Source organism: Blastocystis sp. subtype 4 (genome assembly GCF_000743755.1).
Source record: "Blastocystis sp. subtype 4 strain WR1 chromosome Unknown seqid_0206, whole genome shotgun sequence".
NCBI classification, from domain to species: Eukaryota; class Bigyra; order Opalinata; family Blastocystidae; genus Blastocystis; species Blastocystis sp. subtype 4.
The window spans coordinates 1,831-20,743 of NW_014569341.1; the positions used below are offsets into that span (position 1 = coordinate 1,831).

General features: G+C 38.3%; 8 protein-coding genes across 8 annotated transcripts; 4 read left to right on the forward strand and 4 right to left on the reverse strand.

Annotated features, from left to right (window-relative positions):
- Positions 1-679: 679 nt before the first annotated feature.
- On the forward strand, positions 680-1,741 carry JH06_3118 (hypothetical protein; the record flags this gene model as incomplete). Its single annotated transcript, XM_014670986.1, has 5 exons — positions 680-718; positions 746-956; positions 996-1,460; positions 1,495-1,601; positions 1,634-1,741. The coding sequence occupies 5 exons, from the start codon at positions 680-682 to the stop codon at positions 1,739-1,741; spliced, it is 930 nt and encodes a 309-aa protein (XP_014526472.1).
- A 474-nt stretch (positions 1,742-2,215) lies between these two features.
- JH06_3119 (hypothetical protein) lies at positions 2,216-2,797 on the forward strand (the record flags this gene model as incomplete). The annotated part of the gene is made up of 2 exons (XM_014670987.1): positions 2,216-2,268; positions 2,302-2,797. 2 exons carry the CDS (start codon positions 2,216-2,218, stop codon positions 2,795-2,797), a joined length of 549 nt encoding a protein of 182 aa, XP_014526473.1.
- Positions 2,798-3,047: 250 nt separating this feature from the next.
- Positions 3,048-4,324, reverse strand: JH06_3120 (hypothetical protein; the record flags this gene model as incomplete). Its single annotated transcript, XM_014670988.1, has 5 exons — positions 3,048-3,513; positions 3,546-3,625; positions 3,657-3,761; positions 3,791-3,969; positions 4,000-4,324. 5 exons carry the CDS (start codon positions 4,322-4,324, stop codon positions 3,048-3,050), a joined length of 1,155 nt encoding a protein of 384 aa, XP_014526474.1.
- Positions 4,325-4,493: 169 nt separating this feature from the next.
- Positions 4,494-7,069, forward strand: JH06_3121 (ADP-ribosyl-(dinitrogen reductase) hydrolase; the record flags this gene model as incomplete). Its single annotated transcript, XM_014670989.1, has 8 exons — positions 4,494-5,486; positions 5,548-5,652; positions 5,684-5,717; positions 5,749-5,832; positions 5,863-6,020; positions 6,052-6,174; positions 6,207-6,727; positions 6,757-7,069. 8 exons carry the CDS (start codon positions 4,494-4,496, stop codon positions 7,067-7,069), a joined length of 2,331 nt encoding a protein of 776 aa, XP_014526475.1.
- A 643-nt stretch (positions 7,070-7,712) lies between these two features.
- Positions 7,713-9,212, reverse strand: JH06_3122 (hypothetical protein; the record flags this gene model as incomplete). The annotated part of the gene is made up of 1 exon (XM_014670990.1): positions 7,713-9,212. One exon carries the CDS (start codon positions 9,210-9,212, stop codon positions 7,713-7,715), a length of 1,500 nt encoding a protein of 499 aa, XP_014526476.1.
- Positions 9,213-9,697: 485 nt separating this feature from the next.
- Positions 9,698-11,626, forward strand: JH06_3123 (hypothetical protein; the record flags this gene model as incomplete). Its single annotated transcript, XM_014670991.1, is given in 9 exon segments — positions 9,698-9,809; positions 9,841-10,010; positions 10,037-10,201; positions 10,232-10,360; positions 10,391-10,832; positions 10,862-11,118; positions 11,136-11,411; positions 11,431-11,532; positions 11,573-11,626. The coding sequence occupies 9 exon segments, from the start codon at positions 9,698-9,700 to the stop codon at positions 11,624-11,626; spliced, it is 1,707 nt and encodes a 568-aa protein (XP_014526477.1).
- A 1,662-nt stretch (positions 11,627-13,288) lies between these two features.
- JH06_3124 (hypothetical protein) lies at positions 13,289-14,018 on the reverse strand (the record flags this gene model as incomplete). Its single annotated transcript, XM_014670992.1, has 3 exons — positions 13,289-13,412; positions 13,441-13,852; positions 13,883-14,018. 3 exons carry the CDS (start codon positions 14,016-14,018, stop codon positions 13,289-13,291), a joined length of 672 nt encoding a protein of 223 aa, XP_014526478.1.
- Positions 14,019-15,016: 998 nt separating this feature from the next.
- JH06_3125 (ATPase) lies at positions 15,017-16,552 on the reverse strand (the record flags this gene model as incomplete). The annotated part of the gene is made up of 7 exons (XM_014670993.1): positions 15,017-15,144; positions 15,175-15,281; positions 15,311-15,357; positions 15,389-15,566; positions 15,598-15,803; positions 15,834-16,116; positions 16,146-16,552. The coding sequence occupies 7 exons, from the start codon at positions 16,550-16,552 to the stop codon at positions 15,017-15,019; spliced, it is 1,356 nt and encodes a 451-aa protein (XP_014526479.1).
- Between the last annotated feature and the right edge of the window lie 2,361 nt (positions 16,553-18,913).

Genomic DNA, 18,913 nt, shown 5'->3' on the forward strand with positions numbered 1-18,913 from the left:
CGTCTGAAGAAGGTCCAATCATAATGACATCAAAATCATACTTGTAATGCTTTGCAAATTCAGGGAAGTATTCATTTTCAATGAATGGTACCCCCGAATACAATACAAAATGAAAGTTGACCACAAATAAGATGATTTTCTTCTTCTTGTATTCTGAGAAATTGATTTGACTATTCGTAACTAGAGTATGATTGCGAAATCTCAATAGTTTCTCATACACAGACTTTTCGTGTTTATCAACTATCGTGTCTTTCACAAGTTGTAGTGAAGAATCAAAAATACCGAATGACTCAGAGACAGAAGGTAACAGGGCCCGCCTTGTACTGATAAAACAATAAACGAATGCAAGAAGAAGATACAGTAAACGTTGTATTATCATTGTGCAAGAATGATAAGGAGGCATTGCGGACCCAAAAAAGGAGTCGCCCATTATTGGGCTATTCAAGATTGATGCAGAAGCGTGGTATTGTCGTTATAAGTATCTTTTGTCATCGAAATCGTTGATTCTGTAGATCTTCCGTATTTCTTTGGCGACAATGATCTCTACGATTTGTTTAGTAAATGTGGAAAAATAGATAATTATATGGTTACAATGAGTTGATGGAGTAATAGGAAGGTATTAAAGACTGGTCCGATCAATACACTTCATGATGGAGGAATTGTCATTTTTCAGAATGAAATGTCTGTCGAATTTGCACTGAATATGAACGAATCAGTTGTATTACATAGTCGTGATGAGGAATAGGTCGTTGGTGGGCAGTGTATCCATGTGTTTCCTATCACGGATGATCTTAAGGAGACATTGTACAAGTTGAATATCCCTTTTTTTCGTGATCCCAATGTCCCTGTCGAATCAATATCCAAATCTACACCAGTTTCCATTCCACCAGTTGTTCAAGATACAACAGAGACTCACTCTGGTAAAGAGGAAAAAGTAGTCTCATTGACCAAATTACGTATGAGTGGTTTGTACTGTATTTCAGATTGAGAGATAGGTTTAAAGATAGGAGTAACAGAGAAAGAGATTCGAGATGGATGTGCCATGGTGAAGGGACTTGCAAGTGTGGTTATTATGAATCCTCGGAAACCAAAAGATGGTATCATTGCGATGTTGGAATTCGGAACTCCTGAGTTGAGGGACATCGCCTTACAGAAATTGAGGAAGTGTGTTATTAACGACACTGTTGTTACTGTAAAACCATGGAAAGAGAGACCATCTCGAAAACAACGAAATACAATGAAAGAGTCAAATTCCTCCGATTCTGGGAAGAGTGTTGAAAAGGGAAAAACTGCTTCAGACCGTAGAAGAAATTCTTTCGATCGTGGAAGAGGATCACTAGAACGCAGACGGTCCTTTGAACATGGAAGAAATAGTCCTGATTACAGAAACAGTTCACCCGAACGAGGAAGGTTTTCTCCTCGGAATCGATCGTATTCACCTGCAAGGAGTCGTAGTCGAAGTGGGAGTTATGAAAGACGGTAGTGTATGTTTAGAATTCGTTTTGAATGTTTGTTTTGTGATGTTCTCCCAAATTGTCAAATCTGTATTCCGGTCGACACTACGTAAAGCATCTGTTTTCGATAAACAACCCATTCTGAAAGTAAGTCCACTTCAATGCTTGTTCTTTTGTAGTGTCTTGTATCTGTTGATTCATTCCGACTGTATTATGAGAAATCTGAAGATAAGTCTCACAAGGAACAAGACTTTTGTGAGGAACTCATTTCACGCTTTTTGGAGTAATGTTTTCACAAGCTTATGAGTCATAGTAATAAGACATACTATTCATTCAACAAATCAATGAAAGGATTTCTACAAGAGGTGATGCATGAACCCGTTTATGAAGAAGATATCGAATTGTGATTTTATGGATTGAATATAATCGTTAGTCGTTTAGGAACATTGATTCGTATGACTGATTATCTTGAATACCAAATCCAGTACTGTAAAAGTAAGAAATACCTAGATACTGATTCAGTTATTCCTGCACCTCGTGAATGTAACGAATTTTTCATCAACATAATCTGTAGTACGACTTCTCTACGATAATGTTGAGCCGTCGCTACTAAAAGACAGTATCAAAAATTACTCGGGAGTACTTCTTCTTCAGAATCCTTCTCAACTTCTTCAATTTGAGCAATTAGGTGCAGATCATGATACACTCTTCAGATCAATGTTATCATCGATCGTATTTATCCTTCAATCTTTGATATACAGATGTATCCTTTAGAACGAATCAATCAGACATATCAAACCATTTTCATTAGCGAGTTTCATTCAATTGATTGGATCTCATTTTGTAGTGTTCAACCACCAGCAAGAGAATCATTATCAATCAAAGAATCAATTCTTAAGATTGCAATGGAGTTAAAGGCAAGTCAAATACCATTATCATCTTCAAAAGTTGCAGAAAACCATCGTCAGCACTTCAGTGTTCTCGATCCTTCCCTTCAGAAGGAAGTGGATGCTAATCAGCTTCCTACCAAATCATCGAGTATGGATGAATTATTACACCGAAAGGAAGAGGAAGAGCAGAGCAGAGCTATTAGTGATACATATTGTCTTCATCATACTATCATTGGGAAACAATTCAATAATCCTGTTGTCTTGTTTGACCATCAGGTCCTTCCTCATCCTACTGATATCCAAGCTGTTTCTGTTAACTCTCAAGTATCATCAACTCTTGCTTATGAACGAGTATTGGCAGCTTTCTCAGAGGGCGAAAAGACTCAAAGTATCCCTGTATGCTTGGCGTGTTGTTCTCGTATACTAACATATCCTCAATCAGAAATGAATTAGAATCTTAACAGTAGTGATAAGGAGATTCAACGAGGGATCGACAATCATGAGTTGATTCCTATCAATGTGAAATCGATCAAGGAATTACTGTTTGATGGTAGATATGGGATTGTGATTAGACTGTAGGAGGACTGAATCGTCGAACAATTTATCCAAATCTTATCAAACGATTAGGAGGAGAATTCACTTTATGTGCCGATGTCATATACAAACTGCTTTTAGGAATTTCATTTGTTTATTCACAAACACTTCATAAATCCTTACTGTCCATGCTGTGGCGACGAATAATCGAATTACCCCATAAAAGAATCGCAAATGCTATAAATGAAATACACAAGTCTTTTGGAATAGTCTTCCATCCATAGGTTTGAATAAGGAGATTCACTGGAACACCAGAAAAAACACTTCCAAAAGGAGACATTAGGCCATTCATGGAGATAATGAAATTAGTATACTTGGTATCAACACTCTCAATAGCGATGAGTTCACTAAATGAGAAGGGGATGTAGAGAAAGAATCCTAATAGAAGAGATAATGACAAAAAAGATGTTGAAGTTGAACTGGAAGGAAGTGTTATTATGATGATACCAGCGAGAATAGAAGAGAATTCGCAGATCACAGAACGTGACAAATGATAAGTATCAGAAACCCAACCACACCACAGAGTACCCAAAATACCACCGATTTCTACAAAGCTAATAGCAGATGAACTCTGTCTAGAATGATTACAATAATTAGAATAAGATACGGGATAATCTCCTTATTCTGGAGAACTTGTGGAAACAACAATAAACCCCAATCAGTGACAACTCGTTGATTTAGAGTGCTCTACAATCAAAGGACCCAAAACTACTTCTACAATAAAAACAGATAGAAGAAGGAGAGTGATGGAGAGAATCTCGGTACATCGAATCTTCTCTGTTGTTGCTGAGGAAGTCTGCTTACTGATCGGCTTATATTCAATCTATAATCAATATTGATCAACAAGAGGACATCTTCTGAAGTCTCCGTAGGATAGATGAAGAAGGTGATGAAAGCACACACCAAGACAATCATACCACAAATACAATAAATTTGGTTTGGATTCCCATTCACATACACAGAAATAGTATTACAGATAATAGTACCCAAGGAACTGCAACAACAGATGATAGACCAGAACAACCCCCTTACTACGAGTGAGCCAACGATGTTATACGTACCACTTTCAGGAAACCATCGCTTGAAAACAATACAAATAATAGGCCATAACGTTCCCATAAACATGTAATTCACTACCCAAGAGACGAAGAAGAGGTAATAATGTGCTGAACAGAACATACCACAAAGAAGTGTCAGAATACCTACTATACCAAAGAGGATTGAGTACCATAGAAATAAATGATTCTTCGCAATATGACTTGTTACAAACTTACTCAATCCATAGATAATAAAGGCTACCGTATTCATCGATGCATAATTGGATTGGTCAAGAAACCCCTCGTCGATCAGTTTCGGTGCTGCTTCGCCAAGAGTCCGTCGAACCATATTCCAGGAAGTACATGACAAAAATAAGGGGAAAAGAATCTTTTGAACATAGAATGATGTTGAATGGAGTTGGATCCCCATTGTTTCGTGAGAAAATGAGAGTTGTTCGAATTCTGGAATTCCAATATTCTGAGGTTACAATGAGATCGGTTAGTGGTCAAAGTAATACATGAATAGTCGATATCGTGGCTGTTTACTTGCTGGAGCTTGTGGAGATGCTTTAGGATATCCAATCGAGTTTTGTAGCCGTAATGCCATTATTCAACAATTTGGAAAGGGTGGTGTGACGGAAATGATCCTCCATGAAGGAAAGGCATTAATTTCCGATGATACACAGATGTCAATTTACACAGCCCAGGGACTTATCCATGCCAAACGTGGAAACTGTAATTATGAACAGACAGTAATGGAAATATACAAGTCATATCTTCGATGGTCAGTCCATCAACAGGGAATGTGTTTGCCATCTGGAAATAGTGTGTATACTGAAGAGATCCATAAGGATGATTTACTAAGTGAAGGGAAAAACCAGGAATTAGCTGCTAATCGTGCTCCTGGTCGTACCTGCCTAAATTCATTATATTCAGGATCTTTCGGAACTCGAAATAATAAAATAAATGATAGCAAGGGTTGTGGTGGTGTCATGCGAGTTGCTCCAATAGCTATTGCTTATGTAAATGACTCAAATACAGGATATCAACTGGCATGTGATAGTTCCCTTCTGACCCATTGTCATATTCTTGGATACACTACTTCTGGTGCACTCATTCTAATCCTCATTCGACTGTTTCACGGGAAAACGATCTACGATGCTGTTGTTGATACAATCCAAGAGTTAAAAGGAAAGTCTGAGTGTTCATCTCTAGTTCCTGTTCTGGAGAAGGCAGTTGAAACAGCCATGAAACGAGTTGAATCACCTCAGGCTTTTAAGATTCTTGGTGAGGGATGGGTTGCTGAAGAAACTTTAGCAATTGCCATTTGGGCTGCCTTAATGTATCCAAATGACTTGAAGCAGGCTATTATCGCTTCTGTCAACCATTCCGGTGACAGCGATTCAACAGGTGCTGTTTGTGGTTATATCATGGGTGCAGCTCTGGGTGAAGAAGCTATTCCTTCTTCATGGCTTCGGAACCTGGAACTCAAGGACTTAATCTGTTCTCAAGTTGAAGAAATGTGTACTCTCTTTGGTTGTTCATCTTTTTGTTTTATTCCCGTGATTCTAGTATCATTGTTCTATCACTTCATTGATTATGTTTTCAAAGTTCTTACAAGCGGCAAAGGAATCAGCTAGTCAAGTTGTAGAGGCTACATCAAGTGCTCTTAAGGAAGTAAGAGATTCTTTAAATGCTAAGTGAATAGACCGCCCAGTCGCTTCAAACAGTTACGGAAAATAGTATGAGTATTATGTCTTATGATCATCATAGTTACCGAAAAGACAAATGCCTATTTTCGAGATACAATCGTCAAAGTTCCCGAAGATTGTACATTCATTACTTCCAACATTATAGGTTGGGTTTGGATTGTTGGATCATAGGTAGCAATGGGATTCCCTGGAAACCCTAAGTCCCGTAAAATGGAAGGCAAGACAAACAACCGTGAAATTATTGCATCATTTTTGGAGTCTCGTTATCACAAACACTATCGATTGTTCAATTTAACGGAAGAAGTATATGATTCATTACTATTTGATTGTAGTGTATACTATGATTCTTTTGCGTGATTTATAGGTTCAAAACTACAACTTTACCGGATATTCGGCTCCTTCCTTGAGTCTACTGTTTCACATTTGTCTTGATATCGAGAGTTGGTTAGCAAAAGATTCTGAGAATATTGCTGTTATCCACTGTTTCGTAGTGTTGTTGAATTCTTGTGATCTTTCTAGGATGGAACAGGACGAACAATGACAGTGTGTACATGCTTCCTTGTTTGGGTTGGATGGTGTAAGAATACAGAAGAAGCATTAGCAATGTGTTTGAATCGACGTGGTTTGTCTCCTGATGTGATGTTACCTTCTCAATTACGTTATATTCGCTACTTCGAATCAATTATGCAAGGTACGCATCCAGCAGGTGATTCGTTGCGGTTGACTCGAATCACTATTCCCGTGGTTCCAGATATGGAGAATGGAAGTTGTTCTCCGTTTATTGAAATCTATAATAAGAATTGCCTTGTATACAGTAGTTACAGAAAAGGGTCCAGATCACGAGGGACTGTAACTCCTGTGAATGCTTCGGATACTGCAGTTTTTAAATTAGATGTAATGGTACAAGGAGATGTATTCATTCGCTGTCGCCATCTTGATGCCTCTTCAACCACTACAATTTTTAGAACTCAATTTCACACTGGTTTTATTCAATTATTTAGAATAGATTCAGATTCAACAGAACTTGATGCATCCATTTCGTATTAGTTAATTGTTCCATTTCATCTAGCATCCCAAACAAATTACGTTTTCAATGCGATTTCTTACCAGTTGATACTCCTTCTACAAATGATAAGGATGATATTGAAAAAGAGTTGTATAAGGAGAATTCTGTTCTTTGGAGTGAGATTCTGCGAAAGAAAGAGGAACGAATGGGAGTTGGAGAATCAACTGATGTTCCAACTTCAACGGGTGATCCTGTCGAACAGAAATCGGAAGAAATATCTGAGACCCTGTTAGATGGGAAGAATATTAGTGATGCTGCTCAGGATTTAGAAACCATGTTGAAAACATATGATCCAGATCTCAATAGTCTGCCTTGAATCATTGAATAATGATTAGTGAATGTTGACGTGTCTGTAGATGATTTCAATCTTGAGGAATATGAAAATGTGCTTACGAAATGTGAATGGAATGTTTCTTTAAGAACAAATAATATTCAATAATCAATTAAGTAGTCACTGTTATTCAATACAAGATCTGCCATTCCAAGAGCATCTATCCATTACTCGATTCGTATAAACTGACTTTCTTCTTTCATCGAGTTTACTTCCCGGAAAGCTGTACTACCCAAGACTTCACAGCCTTTTAACTGAAGATTAGGGATATCTATTGATTACATCCGAACACAAAAAATACTGCAAAACTCAACAGTTCCAAAACAGCAAAAGTTATCAGAAGATGTGCTGACATCAAATCGAGTTAGATTGTCCAAATCTTCCATTCATCACAATACATATCAATACTCCTCATAATCAGTTTATTCTTATATACATTCGTCATCCCGACTTGTTCAAATCGATTTGCTGAAGCCATAAAACATCCTCCTTGTAATTGAATAGTGTTTATTGAATTCAAATCTAATTAAGAATGTTATAATACGTATACTCTCAATGGTTACTTCATGACAATTCAGAAAGCACAACAAACCAATCTTAAAGGTGGTCAAACTTGGTAGATCTAGTTTCAACTCACTACAACCATCTTACCTTGGAATATCACAGTTTCATGGTTATTGAAACAGTAGTCGCCAATATCTAGAGTCGTTAAACTTGGAAGATCGGTAAAAGATATCTTTCGGATCCCACCATAGTCTTCGATTCTGCAACTCTGTACACCAATAGTAATTGACTTTAATAATGGTAAATGTGAAACAATCAAACTGCCTAAGCAAGTACAACTCTCTTTTAAGATTGTTAAGGATTCAAGTACTTCAAAAATAGAAACATCAAATCGTGTATAGTAATGATCTGTACATTCCATAAGTGTTAGTTGTTGAAGGCTTTTAACCATAATCATATTGTAAGACAACTTATTTAGTTCCGCCCCACTCCTGATAGTTGCTTTCCTTGGTGGTGGAGATGGTTGCGGTAGAGATCCTTCAAGAGGTTCGTGTTGCGATCCTTTAAGAGGTCTGGTCGATGATGACGGTTGAAGAGGTTTATTGGCAGATAGGGGTTGAAATCTTGTCGAAGATGACGGTCTGTGAGAAGTAATACCAGTTAAGGATTGTGGAGATCCAGATGAATTTGAGCATACAGGTTTATCAGATCCAGTTGGTACCACATCCACATTACTATCACTGAACGAATCCTTTTTCACATGAATATTGAAATCAAATTCCTGATTTCTCTCCATAAAATACCGATCTAGAGTGGATCGAACCTCTGACGTTAACCACCATTCAGGAGGATCTGCTTTTGGTGTCAAGATATGACAAGAAGAAGATGAAGGTCTCTTCCGAGTAGCTTCCAATGTTCGAATATCGATCCATATTCCTTTCTTCGTTCGACCATAATCACTCTCAAAACTAATTATATCTTCAATCACTTCACCATATGCATTGAAAAGAACACCTTTTCCATTAGCATGATTATGGGTCCATGATCCCTTGTAGCGAGGTTGATTATCAATATACAATGTTCCCTCACCCTCATATTCCCCATTTACAAACTGTCCACGATAGGTTTCTTTGGAGGACACTAGATGCTTTCCCTTCCCATGACGTGGATATCCAGCTTCGAAACTGTTTAGATACTCTCCTTCATATACTACGTCTCCATGTTCGTCAAAGATCCTCATTTTTTGAATGTCAAACAATGCTAGTTGCCTCTTATTATCGTAGTCATAAATAGACTGAATGTGACCATCAGCATAAAGATAACCAATTCCAGTACGAGACAAATTCCCCTGGTCAAAGTCACCAATAAACTGCAGCATTCCCTTACTTGACACTTCCATCCTCCGTTCATTGAACTGAAACAAGATACTCGAGAGCTGATCATCATTATAGTAACCGGTGAGTATTTGGCTTCCTTTGTTATAAGTAATACCATATCCTTGTTTCTGATCATTCACATAACTACCGCGAAACATAAGATATCCCTCTTCGTCATTAAGAGAACATATACCAGAGCGCTTTCCATCCTGAAGTGATAGTTTTGAGACAACAACATTGTCTTTCATTAATATAGCTTCTCCACTCGGCACTCCATTATTAAAATAAGATCTCAGAATGTAGGAATCGTTTCCTTTTGAGAGAAACAGTGACCCATCACCTGATCCAGGTGCACTCTGGTTGTCCCATTCAATTTGGCCACGAACATAGTCAGTAAGGAAGGACGACCTATTGTCTACTGTCCCGACAAATGAAAGCATTTGTTAATCATTATTCTTGTTATTAGATTTTGCAGATGCGAAAATCCATATGTTCAGGTTAATCAACAAAGAAATGCAATTATATTCAGATTTCGGATGAACTAGAGTGATAATCTGAATCAATATTTAGGCATTCATGACGATTCACTGTAAATCAACAATTCCAGTTCTGTAACCGATGTGAGGCAACAGGAAATCATTTTCAGATGATAGGTATCCAAATTGCTTCTTCGTTGTTGATCTCATTACTATCACGGGAATTAAGCCAAAATGAAACTCTAAGATTTCTTCAAATGAACGGCATTCGCGGACTTGTAAGTCTTATTCTATTCTACAGTGTTCTTTCATACGAGGTAAATACTGCACTCTCATTTAGCTCTCCTTTTACACGGTTCAACTACAATGGTACATTCTTTGCACTTCTCTTGAATGCTAGGAAATCGTGTGATTGATAATTGGCAATGTGCTGGAGATGCAACCATTAATGAGTTCTTCATCCGACTTACACCCGATCGCCAGAGCAAGAATGGATATTGCTGGAGTAAGAAGACGTTTTCAAGTGGAGAATGGGTAACTACGATCAAGTTCCGTATTAGTGGTCAAGTCGTGATTGTAATAGTCTATCATTGTAGGGAGCAAGTCTTTTTGGCGATGGTTTCTCTGTTTTCTTCACTCAGGACAGTAATCATAAGAGTGTACGTTTAGAATGGATTCTTGATTCGAAGGGAAAGATGTTTGGAACCAGCGATTTGTTCTACGGTTTCGCTATTGTCTTCTCAACCTTCAAGAATACAGAAGTTGACTTTGTAGTGAGGAATAATCTATAGTTTGCTAGATACCACCGTGATATAGCTCTTTATGTTGGTGATGGCAAAACGGGAGCGTATATCCAAGATCAAGATCATGCTGGCTGCTATTCAAGATATCGTTTCCACGAAAAGCGACAGGATTTCTCTGTAGCTTTTTTGTTGTTGTTTTCATTCTAGGTCGACAATTATGCTGTTGTGAAGATAGGTTATTCGGCTCAGACTGGATTTGTTCGTGTTGCTATTGATGAGAATAATTCTGGAAATTTCCATATTTGTCTGAATGAAAAGGTTGACCTCTCTCCTTCATGGTGGCAGAAGGCCTATATTGGTATCAGTGCAGCTACAGGACAATTAGCAGATAATCACGATATTTTGGCCGTTGAGACTGTTATGGGAGTGGGTGATCCGGATCTTGTGACAGTGAGTCCTTTGAAGGAGAATCAGAGTGTGGAGGATCAAAATCCTATGTTGATGAGTGAGTTATTGAAGGAGAGTGGAGTGGATGAGAATTCATTGACAGATCTGCAGAAAGGATTATTACGTGTGATGGAGCGTGTTGACAAAGAACAGTCTTTGAAAATCAGTAAATTGAAGAGAGAGTTGGAGCATAGTCTGGTTGGTATGAATGATGAAAGACTTTGATTGTAGCTGTGGATGACTCCTTGAATAATATGATTAAAAAGCTCCAAGAGCGAGGCGATGTGTCTGAAGGAAGAATCAGTGAATTAGAAGCTTCTTTGAAGAATAAGATGCAGAGTTCGCTGTCTTCCGAGCTTGAGAGTCGTCTGAAGGTTCTTGAAAAGGTCTTTGATACAAATATCGAGAAAGAAGTCAAGAAGGGTAATACGACTTGGGTGATTCCTTTCGTGATTCTTGTGATTGTCATCGGAGGAGCGTTGGTTGTGGTATATAATAAATACAGGTATCTACAGAAGGAGCATTTGCTCTAAGACTTGGGATTTACTGTTTGTTTGGAATCCGTATGGATAAGCCCATTAATCAGCTCTATGCAGTTGTTGTGAAAAATGTTTTGTCATCCATCGAAGACAACGAGCTGAATGCTGTATCGGAGTTGATTCGACAGAAGTGGCTAGAAAACTACAAATCAATTTCAGGATATGAATTGAATCTATCCGATTCAGAGAATACTATGCAAAGAGAACCGCAGAGGGAAGATCCTCCAGTTGTTTATATTCTGGTTTGTTAATAACGTTTAGAACCCGATTTCCTCGAATTCTCTATGTCCTTTGCCTACCATCCTCTCATGTAACCTTCAGTCTTTACGTATTCCTGGAACGATTCACCATCGGTGTCCAGATGTTTTTATTGTACATGTTGCAGGAATCAAATAAATGGTAGTATCATTCCGACTCCCCCGATGGTGATTCAATTCCTCAAGTATGTGAATTATGAAACTGTACTAATTTGTAGGGAGATGGGCAAGATGATGACTCTGAGGATTCGGAAGAGAGTGATTCAAATCCAGTTCCAGTTCCTGCGCCTATTATAGTTGTGGGTAAGACTTCAAATTCCAAATCAACTCATTCGTTTGTGTCTCTTCTCAATGCCTATTCAAGGGACACATCAACACAGAAGAAGTCATCGTTTGTTCCTGTTTCGAAGAAGCAAAAAAATGAAAAATATATATCAGATCCCCTCTCTCGATTGAATCAAATCTCCCTTTCAAATCCCCAACCTGTTGTCCTTCCTTCTATGCCTTCTAAGAAGCGATCTCATTCTACTTCTCCATCTATTCCAAAGTTAGTAGAGTCCTCTCCAACATCTCAACACCGATCCTCGAAGAAACCTTTGTCCAAACATTCATCAACAGTTATGTCTTCACTCATACAACCATCAACGGTGGCCTCTTCACCCAAGCAACCATCAGCAGATTTATCTTCAAATAAGTCTGTATCAAAATCTCCTCCGTTGCAGTCTCAGGAAGACCTCCAATTGCGAGTTGATACAGTAGTAAGTCAACGGTCCACAGAAATGGTGCAACAACAAATGATGGAGATCGATTCATCAACCCTGATTCTCACTACGCACGAGCGGTAAGATATTTACGTCGTAATTACATATAGAGTTCGGCATACTTCATCAAAATGGAGTATTCTATGTCAACAAGGGATCATTCGTACTCATGGAATTGAACATCTATTTGGAAGATGTGTTTGTAGTCTATCTTTTGAATCGAATCTTTTCTAACAAACAAGTATCATCTAGCACGATATCGCTCAAGAATCGCTGAGCGACATTTTATTAAACGCGCAAGTTGGATTCGGAGTGATGACCACTTAGTATTCAAATCCTCCAGATCTAAAGATCACTCTCTTTTCCTTTCCATACTCTGAATCTCTTCAGCCACATTCAACTCGATCTGTTGCAATGTCACATCACACTCACGGATCTGAGATGACAACGCCGTTAGCTGTCGGGATACACTTCTCAGCCGGAACTCTTCTGGCGAAGCATCTCCATTCAGATTCCTCTGTACATTCGAATCTAGCTGTGCATTGAATGAAGCAAACAGATCATCATATTGGAGTGTCAACTGACCCTTCTGCTCCTGCAAATACACTAACTTCATCGTAAATCGCTTCTTTTCCTTCAACGAGGCCAGAATCTCTTCCTTTTCTGTGATAATGGCATCTCGAATCGTTTGAATTCGTTCCAGAATTGTGGTTATGTCTTCTGTTAATTGAATTCGTTCTCTCTCTTCATTTTCCGGAATTCTAACTCATATCCCTTCTTCATTCCTACAACAGTGGATTTTCATTATCGAATAGTTGCTGAATCGAAGCGTAGCTATTCGGATTGATCTATATCACATCCCCTGTATGATCGTACTGTCGTCAGAGTCATTAGCACACTAAAGAGTCTTTGAACGTTGGACTCCTTCACTAAGTCTTCATTACTGATTCGATTCAAAAGGTCAGAAAACGTCACGATTTCACATGCCACAATTTCGGTTTCGTAGAGTCGAAACAGACCCACAGCAATACGAAAAAGGCCACAGAACCCATAAGAAAGAAGAAAATCCCAAAGACGAAAGAGACAGGAAAAGGGGATATTCTAGTCATTACTACTGTCATCAATTGGAACATCCGAAAACAATGGAATGAACCACCGAGCAACAATGATGGATAAATCAAATCCAATTGAAGAAAGATGAGATACAACAGCAGGACAATACTCCCTACATGGCATAAAGTGAATGAGTATACTGTAAATAACACTTGAGAGCATATGAATAGAGAGGCATATCTGGAAAACCATACCCCCATAAACGACTTAATTGAAGACGAAAGATCATTCCAGTAATGATGGAATATGTTTCATCTATAATTTGACGCTCATCTAAGAGTAAGATGAATTCTGAAAGAATACTTTGAATTTGACACGAATTGGGATTGCTCTCCAAATCAGATTCGGAGCAAAAATGAACTAATTGCGGATCTGCAAGAGAGACAATCACTGCACCTGCCACATAGTTCATTCCCTGACAATATCCAAGATTGAAAAAGTTGTCACTGATCCGCCGAAGGACTACTTCTAACACTTCTTGACCCCGATTTCCAGGATAATGAAACAATTTGTGATTATGGAAGGTACGAATCACATCACGACGTATCTCGCCTTCGGTTTACCACTTGGAACAATACCTACCATCAATGCCTTCATCTTTCATTAACCGTTCTGGATGAAAGTTAGGGATTGACTTGGAAAGATCCTCAAACGCTAACTCAACACAATTGTCATCATCTGATCTGACATCAACAAAGCCTTCCTGACCTAACAGCATGATCGCTTTCCAAAATCTAAACATAACGGTCCCTTCTTATCTTCACATACTTTGTATGAATATCACCATAACGTGGCTTTCTTCGCACAATAGACAGAACAGAATCTGAATGTAGTAAACCTACAATGACACTTGATAGAATGAACAAACGATTTCGAATTTTTGTATTCAGACACAAGCAATTCACATAGTCACTTCTCTACATATGAATCGGATATTTGATCCTGGACATGCAAGAAGCGTAATGAAAAGGATAGTGCAAGAGTCAGTTCCTCATAATCCATCTATATGAGCGTACACTATCAAAAAACAGCTTCTACCAGAAATGATATACTGTTTACTCTCTGATGAATAATAGATTCAACAAACAGTTAAAGGCAACTACTCATACTACAACGCAACCTTTGCCAACATCCACAAAGATCCTACAAACATATTAGAATACTGTTCCAGCATAAATACACCCACAAAGTCATTCAGTTCGAAGTTAGCTTTCTTCAGCGGGTCTCCCCATCTGACGAAACACGGACTTAATTACATCATAAAAATGACTTATCAGACAACAAACACACATCAACGGGTCTCCCCTCGGACGAAAGATGGATTTGTGGTTCATCACTTAACAAAGGCAAATAGGTCAGAATAGGTTTGAGGTAGCGTCAGTGGGTCTCCCCTCAGAAACACGGACCTCAATGTCATCATTCTTACAACCACGATGAACACTCCACTTACATGTTGTAAATATCATCTAAAATGCAACTATCTAGGCTTTGATGTCTAATACATCTCACCTGAATCCAAAAATGAATGGTTTTGGACCGTTTCCACGTTTCTCTGTTTATGAATGATACAAACACTTATCAAACAGATAATTAAATTACTAGACTCTAATAATTGTCTTCTACCTTCCATTTTAGAATCCTCTGATACTCCTCTTTGTTGGTTGATGGTTTCACTTTGAGTAGGGCTTTGTCTACAGTTTTCCGCTTCACCAGAATCTAGTCGTCATCCGTTACAATTGAAATAACCGATTTCTTTTCGGATTCAACGCAATTCACATCAATTGACAAAAGAATGATACTTCGAATTAAAAACTTCAAGTCAGCACCTGTATATCCTTCCGTTTCTAAGACTAAGACAAATTATAAAACCGTACGAAGTGCCAGATCATCAAGAGAATAGTCATCCGAAAATACCAATGTATCACTAGCAAATATCTCAATAATCTCCTTTCTTTCATCAAGCGAAGGTAGAGGAACCAAACTACATTCAAACCACTCATACACTCTAACATGTGTTTATCCAGTCTTCCTGGTCTCAATAAGGATGGGTCCAGTTGCTATTACATTAATTATTATCTCTATACCCACTTCCGGCAGATTTGTTGCTCCAATGACAAACACAAAATCCTGACTCTTTCGATTATGTAGGTTATCAATTTGAAGAAGTAGTTGAGTGAGAATCTGTTGTGAAACTCCACTCTCAGACTCTTCTTTCCTCCGATTTTTGAATACACTCTCAATCTCATCAAAGAACAGAATGCAAGGACTAGTAATGACAGAAATAGAAACTAACACACCTGCATCGAATGGCTCGAGAAAACAAATCGCGAATTCGTCTTTCACTCTCTCCGATTTCCTTACAGATCAATTCACTGATTGATGGACAAATGAAATTCAAGTGACCCAACTGTGAACAAGCTCTAGAAATAGCTGTCTTTCCAGTTCCTGGAGGTCCGTAAAGGAGAATCCCTGTAGGTGGAGACACTCCAAAATGCTGATACTGCTAGAAATGAGACACGAATAAGGATCCCACTTGCCACTGAAGACAAGGATTCACGATATATTCCATCAAATACTCCTTTAATTGGTAGTTACCACCAATCTGAGAAAAGCCTCGTAAGGATTGATCGAGTGATTCCATAGACGGAATGAGAGAAGGAGTTGTTGCCGGTAGATTCTGAATAATGGAACTATCACTTTGATGACGCTGAATTATCTGTAGAAAGCACAAGGGACACGAATGAGACATAGAGTGTGAACACACCTTCAACGCAGTCCGAAGACAGTGATTGATATCAGACCAAGAGAAGGAAGGTCTATATGAAAACAAATGAGTGAATCCAACGAATGAAGACTGAGATACTCAGCATAGCGAGAAGCATCCATTGTAGTTGAATTCATATCAATATAATGATTGATGAGGTGTTTGAAATATGTTACACGATCTTGTTGACTGGGGGAGAAGAATTCAATCTTCTCATCAAAAGCATGGATAACTCTTGAAAGGCATGTACTCTCTTGAGTAGTGACTCCAATCACAGTCACTCCTGATGTTTTGGCTTCCTCTAGAATATGGCGTAATTCTGCCAACAAAGCCTGATCAACGTCTGAACGATTGATTCGTCGATTCGGATTCTCTGCAGCAATTTCCTGAAGAGGATCGATTAATAACACTGAAGGAGCTACATTCACGCAATTCCTAAAGAGAGTATGCAAACAAGTCTGAGCATCACTTCCACTTGTCATTGTCATTTCATAGATTCGAGCGATAAAACCTACTTAAGAGATTAGTAACAAATGTACATGGAAGATCCAATTCTTCAAGAACATGATATAGAATAGATGTCTTTCCACTCCCATGTTCTCCTTGAAGTAGAATATTACTGCTTTCCTATATATCAATGAATGTAAGTAAAGTGACAAAAGGGAGATTTGAGTCTTCTGATTCACGGATCAAACTGGATATGGACGATTGGTACACAAATACATTCCAAGTGAGAATAGAGAGTAATCGCTGATAAGAAGAGAGACTTGAACTCTTGGGAGAATAAATGCTCTTCAGATCATTCCACGAACAATGAGGAAGATCAAGGAACTGAGGATCTGTAGGAGGAAACAGGAGATTGTGGTGAAAGGAGATAGAAGTTTTCTTATCAATATACCCAATCCGATCCAATAGATACGAGGCCACTTTGTCGGTCACATTAGCTCTGATGCTTAGCAAGATTCATCTCATAGTACATGGAAAACAGTTTACGATTACAGAAAATGGAAATACTACCAATATAGTCATGACTTTGAAGGAAGCGCGCTTGTAATGACTCCCGAATCGTTGCACATTGATGAAAATCTCAACAAATCAGCTCCCACAAATGGATGTACTTTTCAATCTTTTCATCTACACAGAGAAGAACGTTCTTCCAAGGATGCAGATAATATTTCGGAAACATATACACAGTAACTTTCTCTTGATTCCAACTTTGAAAACGATCAAAGACTTGCGAAAATACCTGAATCGTCTCAGCATCAATGGTTTCACTGAAAGCGACTGCACTCACATATACTAAAGACTTGTAGTCTCCATTTCGATATGCAACAACAACAGAAGGAACCGACGAACGATACTTCCCATTGAGAATACAACTCTCCTTTTCTCCACTTGGAACTGATTCAATTCGAAATATCAGCTCCATTCTATCATACAATCAAGAGTCAATGAATCTCTGTAACAAACAATCTTTATACATGGTTCTTTCTAAATTCACTATCAACAATAATAGGCTCCATTTCCCGCAAGCCAGCAAAATACTCCTGATGTTCAAGAACCAGATGATACTTGATAGGTTCTCCGACTCCATAGCATTCAAGGACGGTACTAGTATCAATAATTCCATTCTCCCTTGCATATTTCGTGATAAAGGGATATCTAGAAATAATCAGCAAGAAATTGCCTAACATCCGAATCTGACCGAGAGAATAACTTAGGAAGTTCCGGTACGTAAAACTGGACCTACATCCCATTAGAACCCTAATCATACGACGCAACGCGAAGAGATGGAACTTTGATAACGAGTAGCTTATTTTTATCTGGGGACGCATTAATTCGTTCCCTTAATCCTTCCACTGTGTCAACAGGGAACAAAAGAGTGTAGCGAACATTTGCTACATATCATGAACTTTATACACAGTCACCCGATAGCTGATTTTCATCAGTACTGTTGTGATACAGACAGTATATCTGAGGGAAAAGAAATATTCTTCCCGTAATAGATTTAATCATGTTGATTGAGTATTCCGTGCATACTCCAGCGTCTGCTAATGCTCCCTGGAATGTAAACGCTCTGATAATTAGAAAATTCGTTCAAAAATACATATATGAATTCGCCTGTAGCACATCTGCCTTCACTACAGGGATTCTGCAAAAGTGAATCATTCTTCTCATCTTTACTTCAAGAAATCCATATAATCCAGTAGTGCAAAAAGGATTACAATAAAAAGAACGAAAAACAAAGCCACTACCACCAAAGACATTATTACTATCATACAAACGAATCTCTTCTTGTGTTTCTATATATCTCCAACTTTCTTTCATTAACGCATGACATTAACTAACTTCCTGGCCCTGTATACAGAGTTCTAAAGGATTGTGTTGAATGGAACAGATAACTAGATTTCGCAAAATTATATCTAAATCCTATCTCTCGTCACCATCAGTTCACTTCTGGATGTGGCACGACTACAGGAGGATGATTTGGATTGAGAATGTTATTTTTGAAAGAAGTAATCTTGTATCATATTCCCTCCTGTCTTCCTGGATAGGATTTTATACGACGAAGAGACAGCAGTAGAAACAAATAACTTCTGTACCCATCCACTAATAACCATATCCCATTTAGGACATAATGCAGGTCTACTTTCTTATTTTTATTTTCTCGATAATTCAATAATCAACAATCATGAATTGTCTAGGGTAAATCAGATAATCCTACGAATTCCTCTATAAGTCTAATTGATCCCCTGGATCTAGTCGATTGTCCTTTCTTGGCAAATAGAATACCAATGGTCAAGGCTACTCAGGGTTTGATTTGATTTTTGGAATGGTCTAATCGGTCT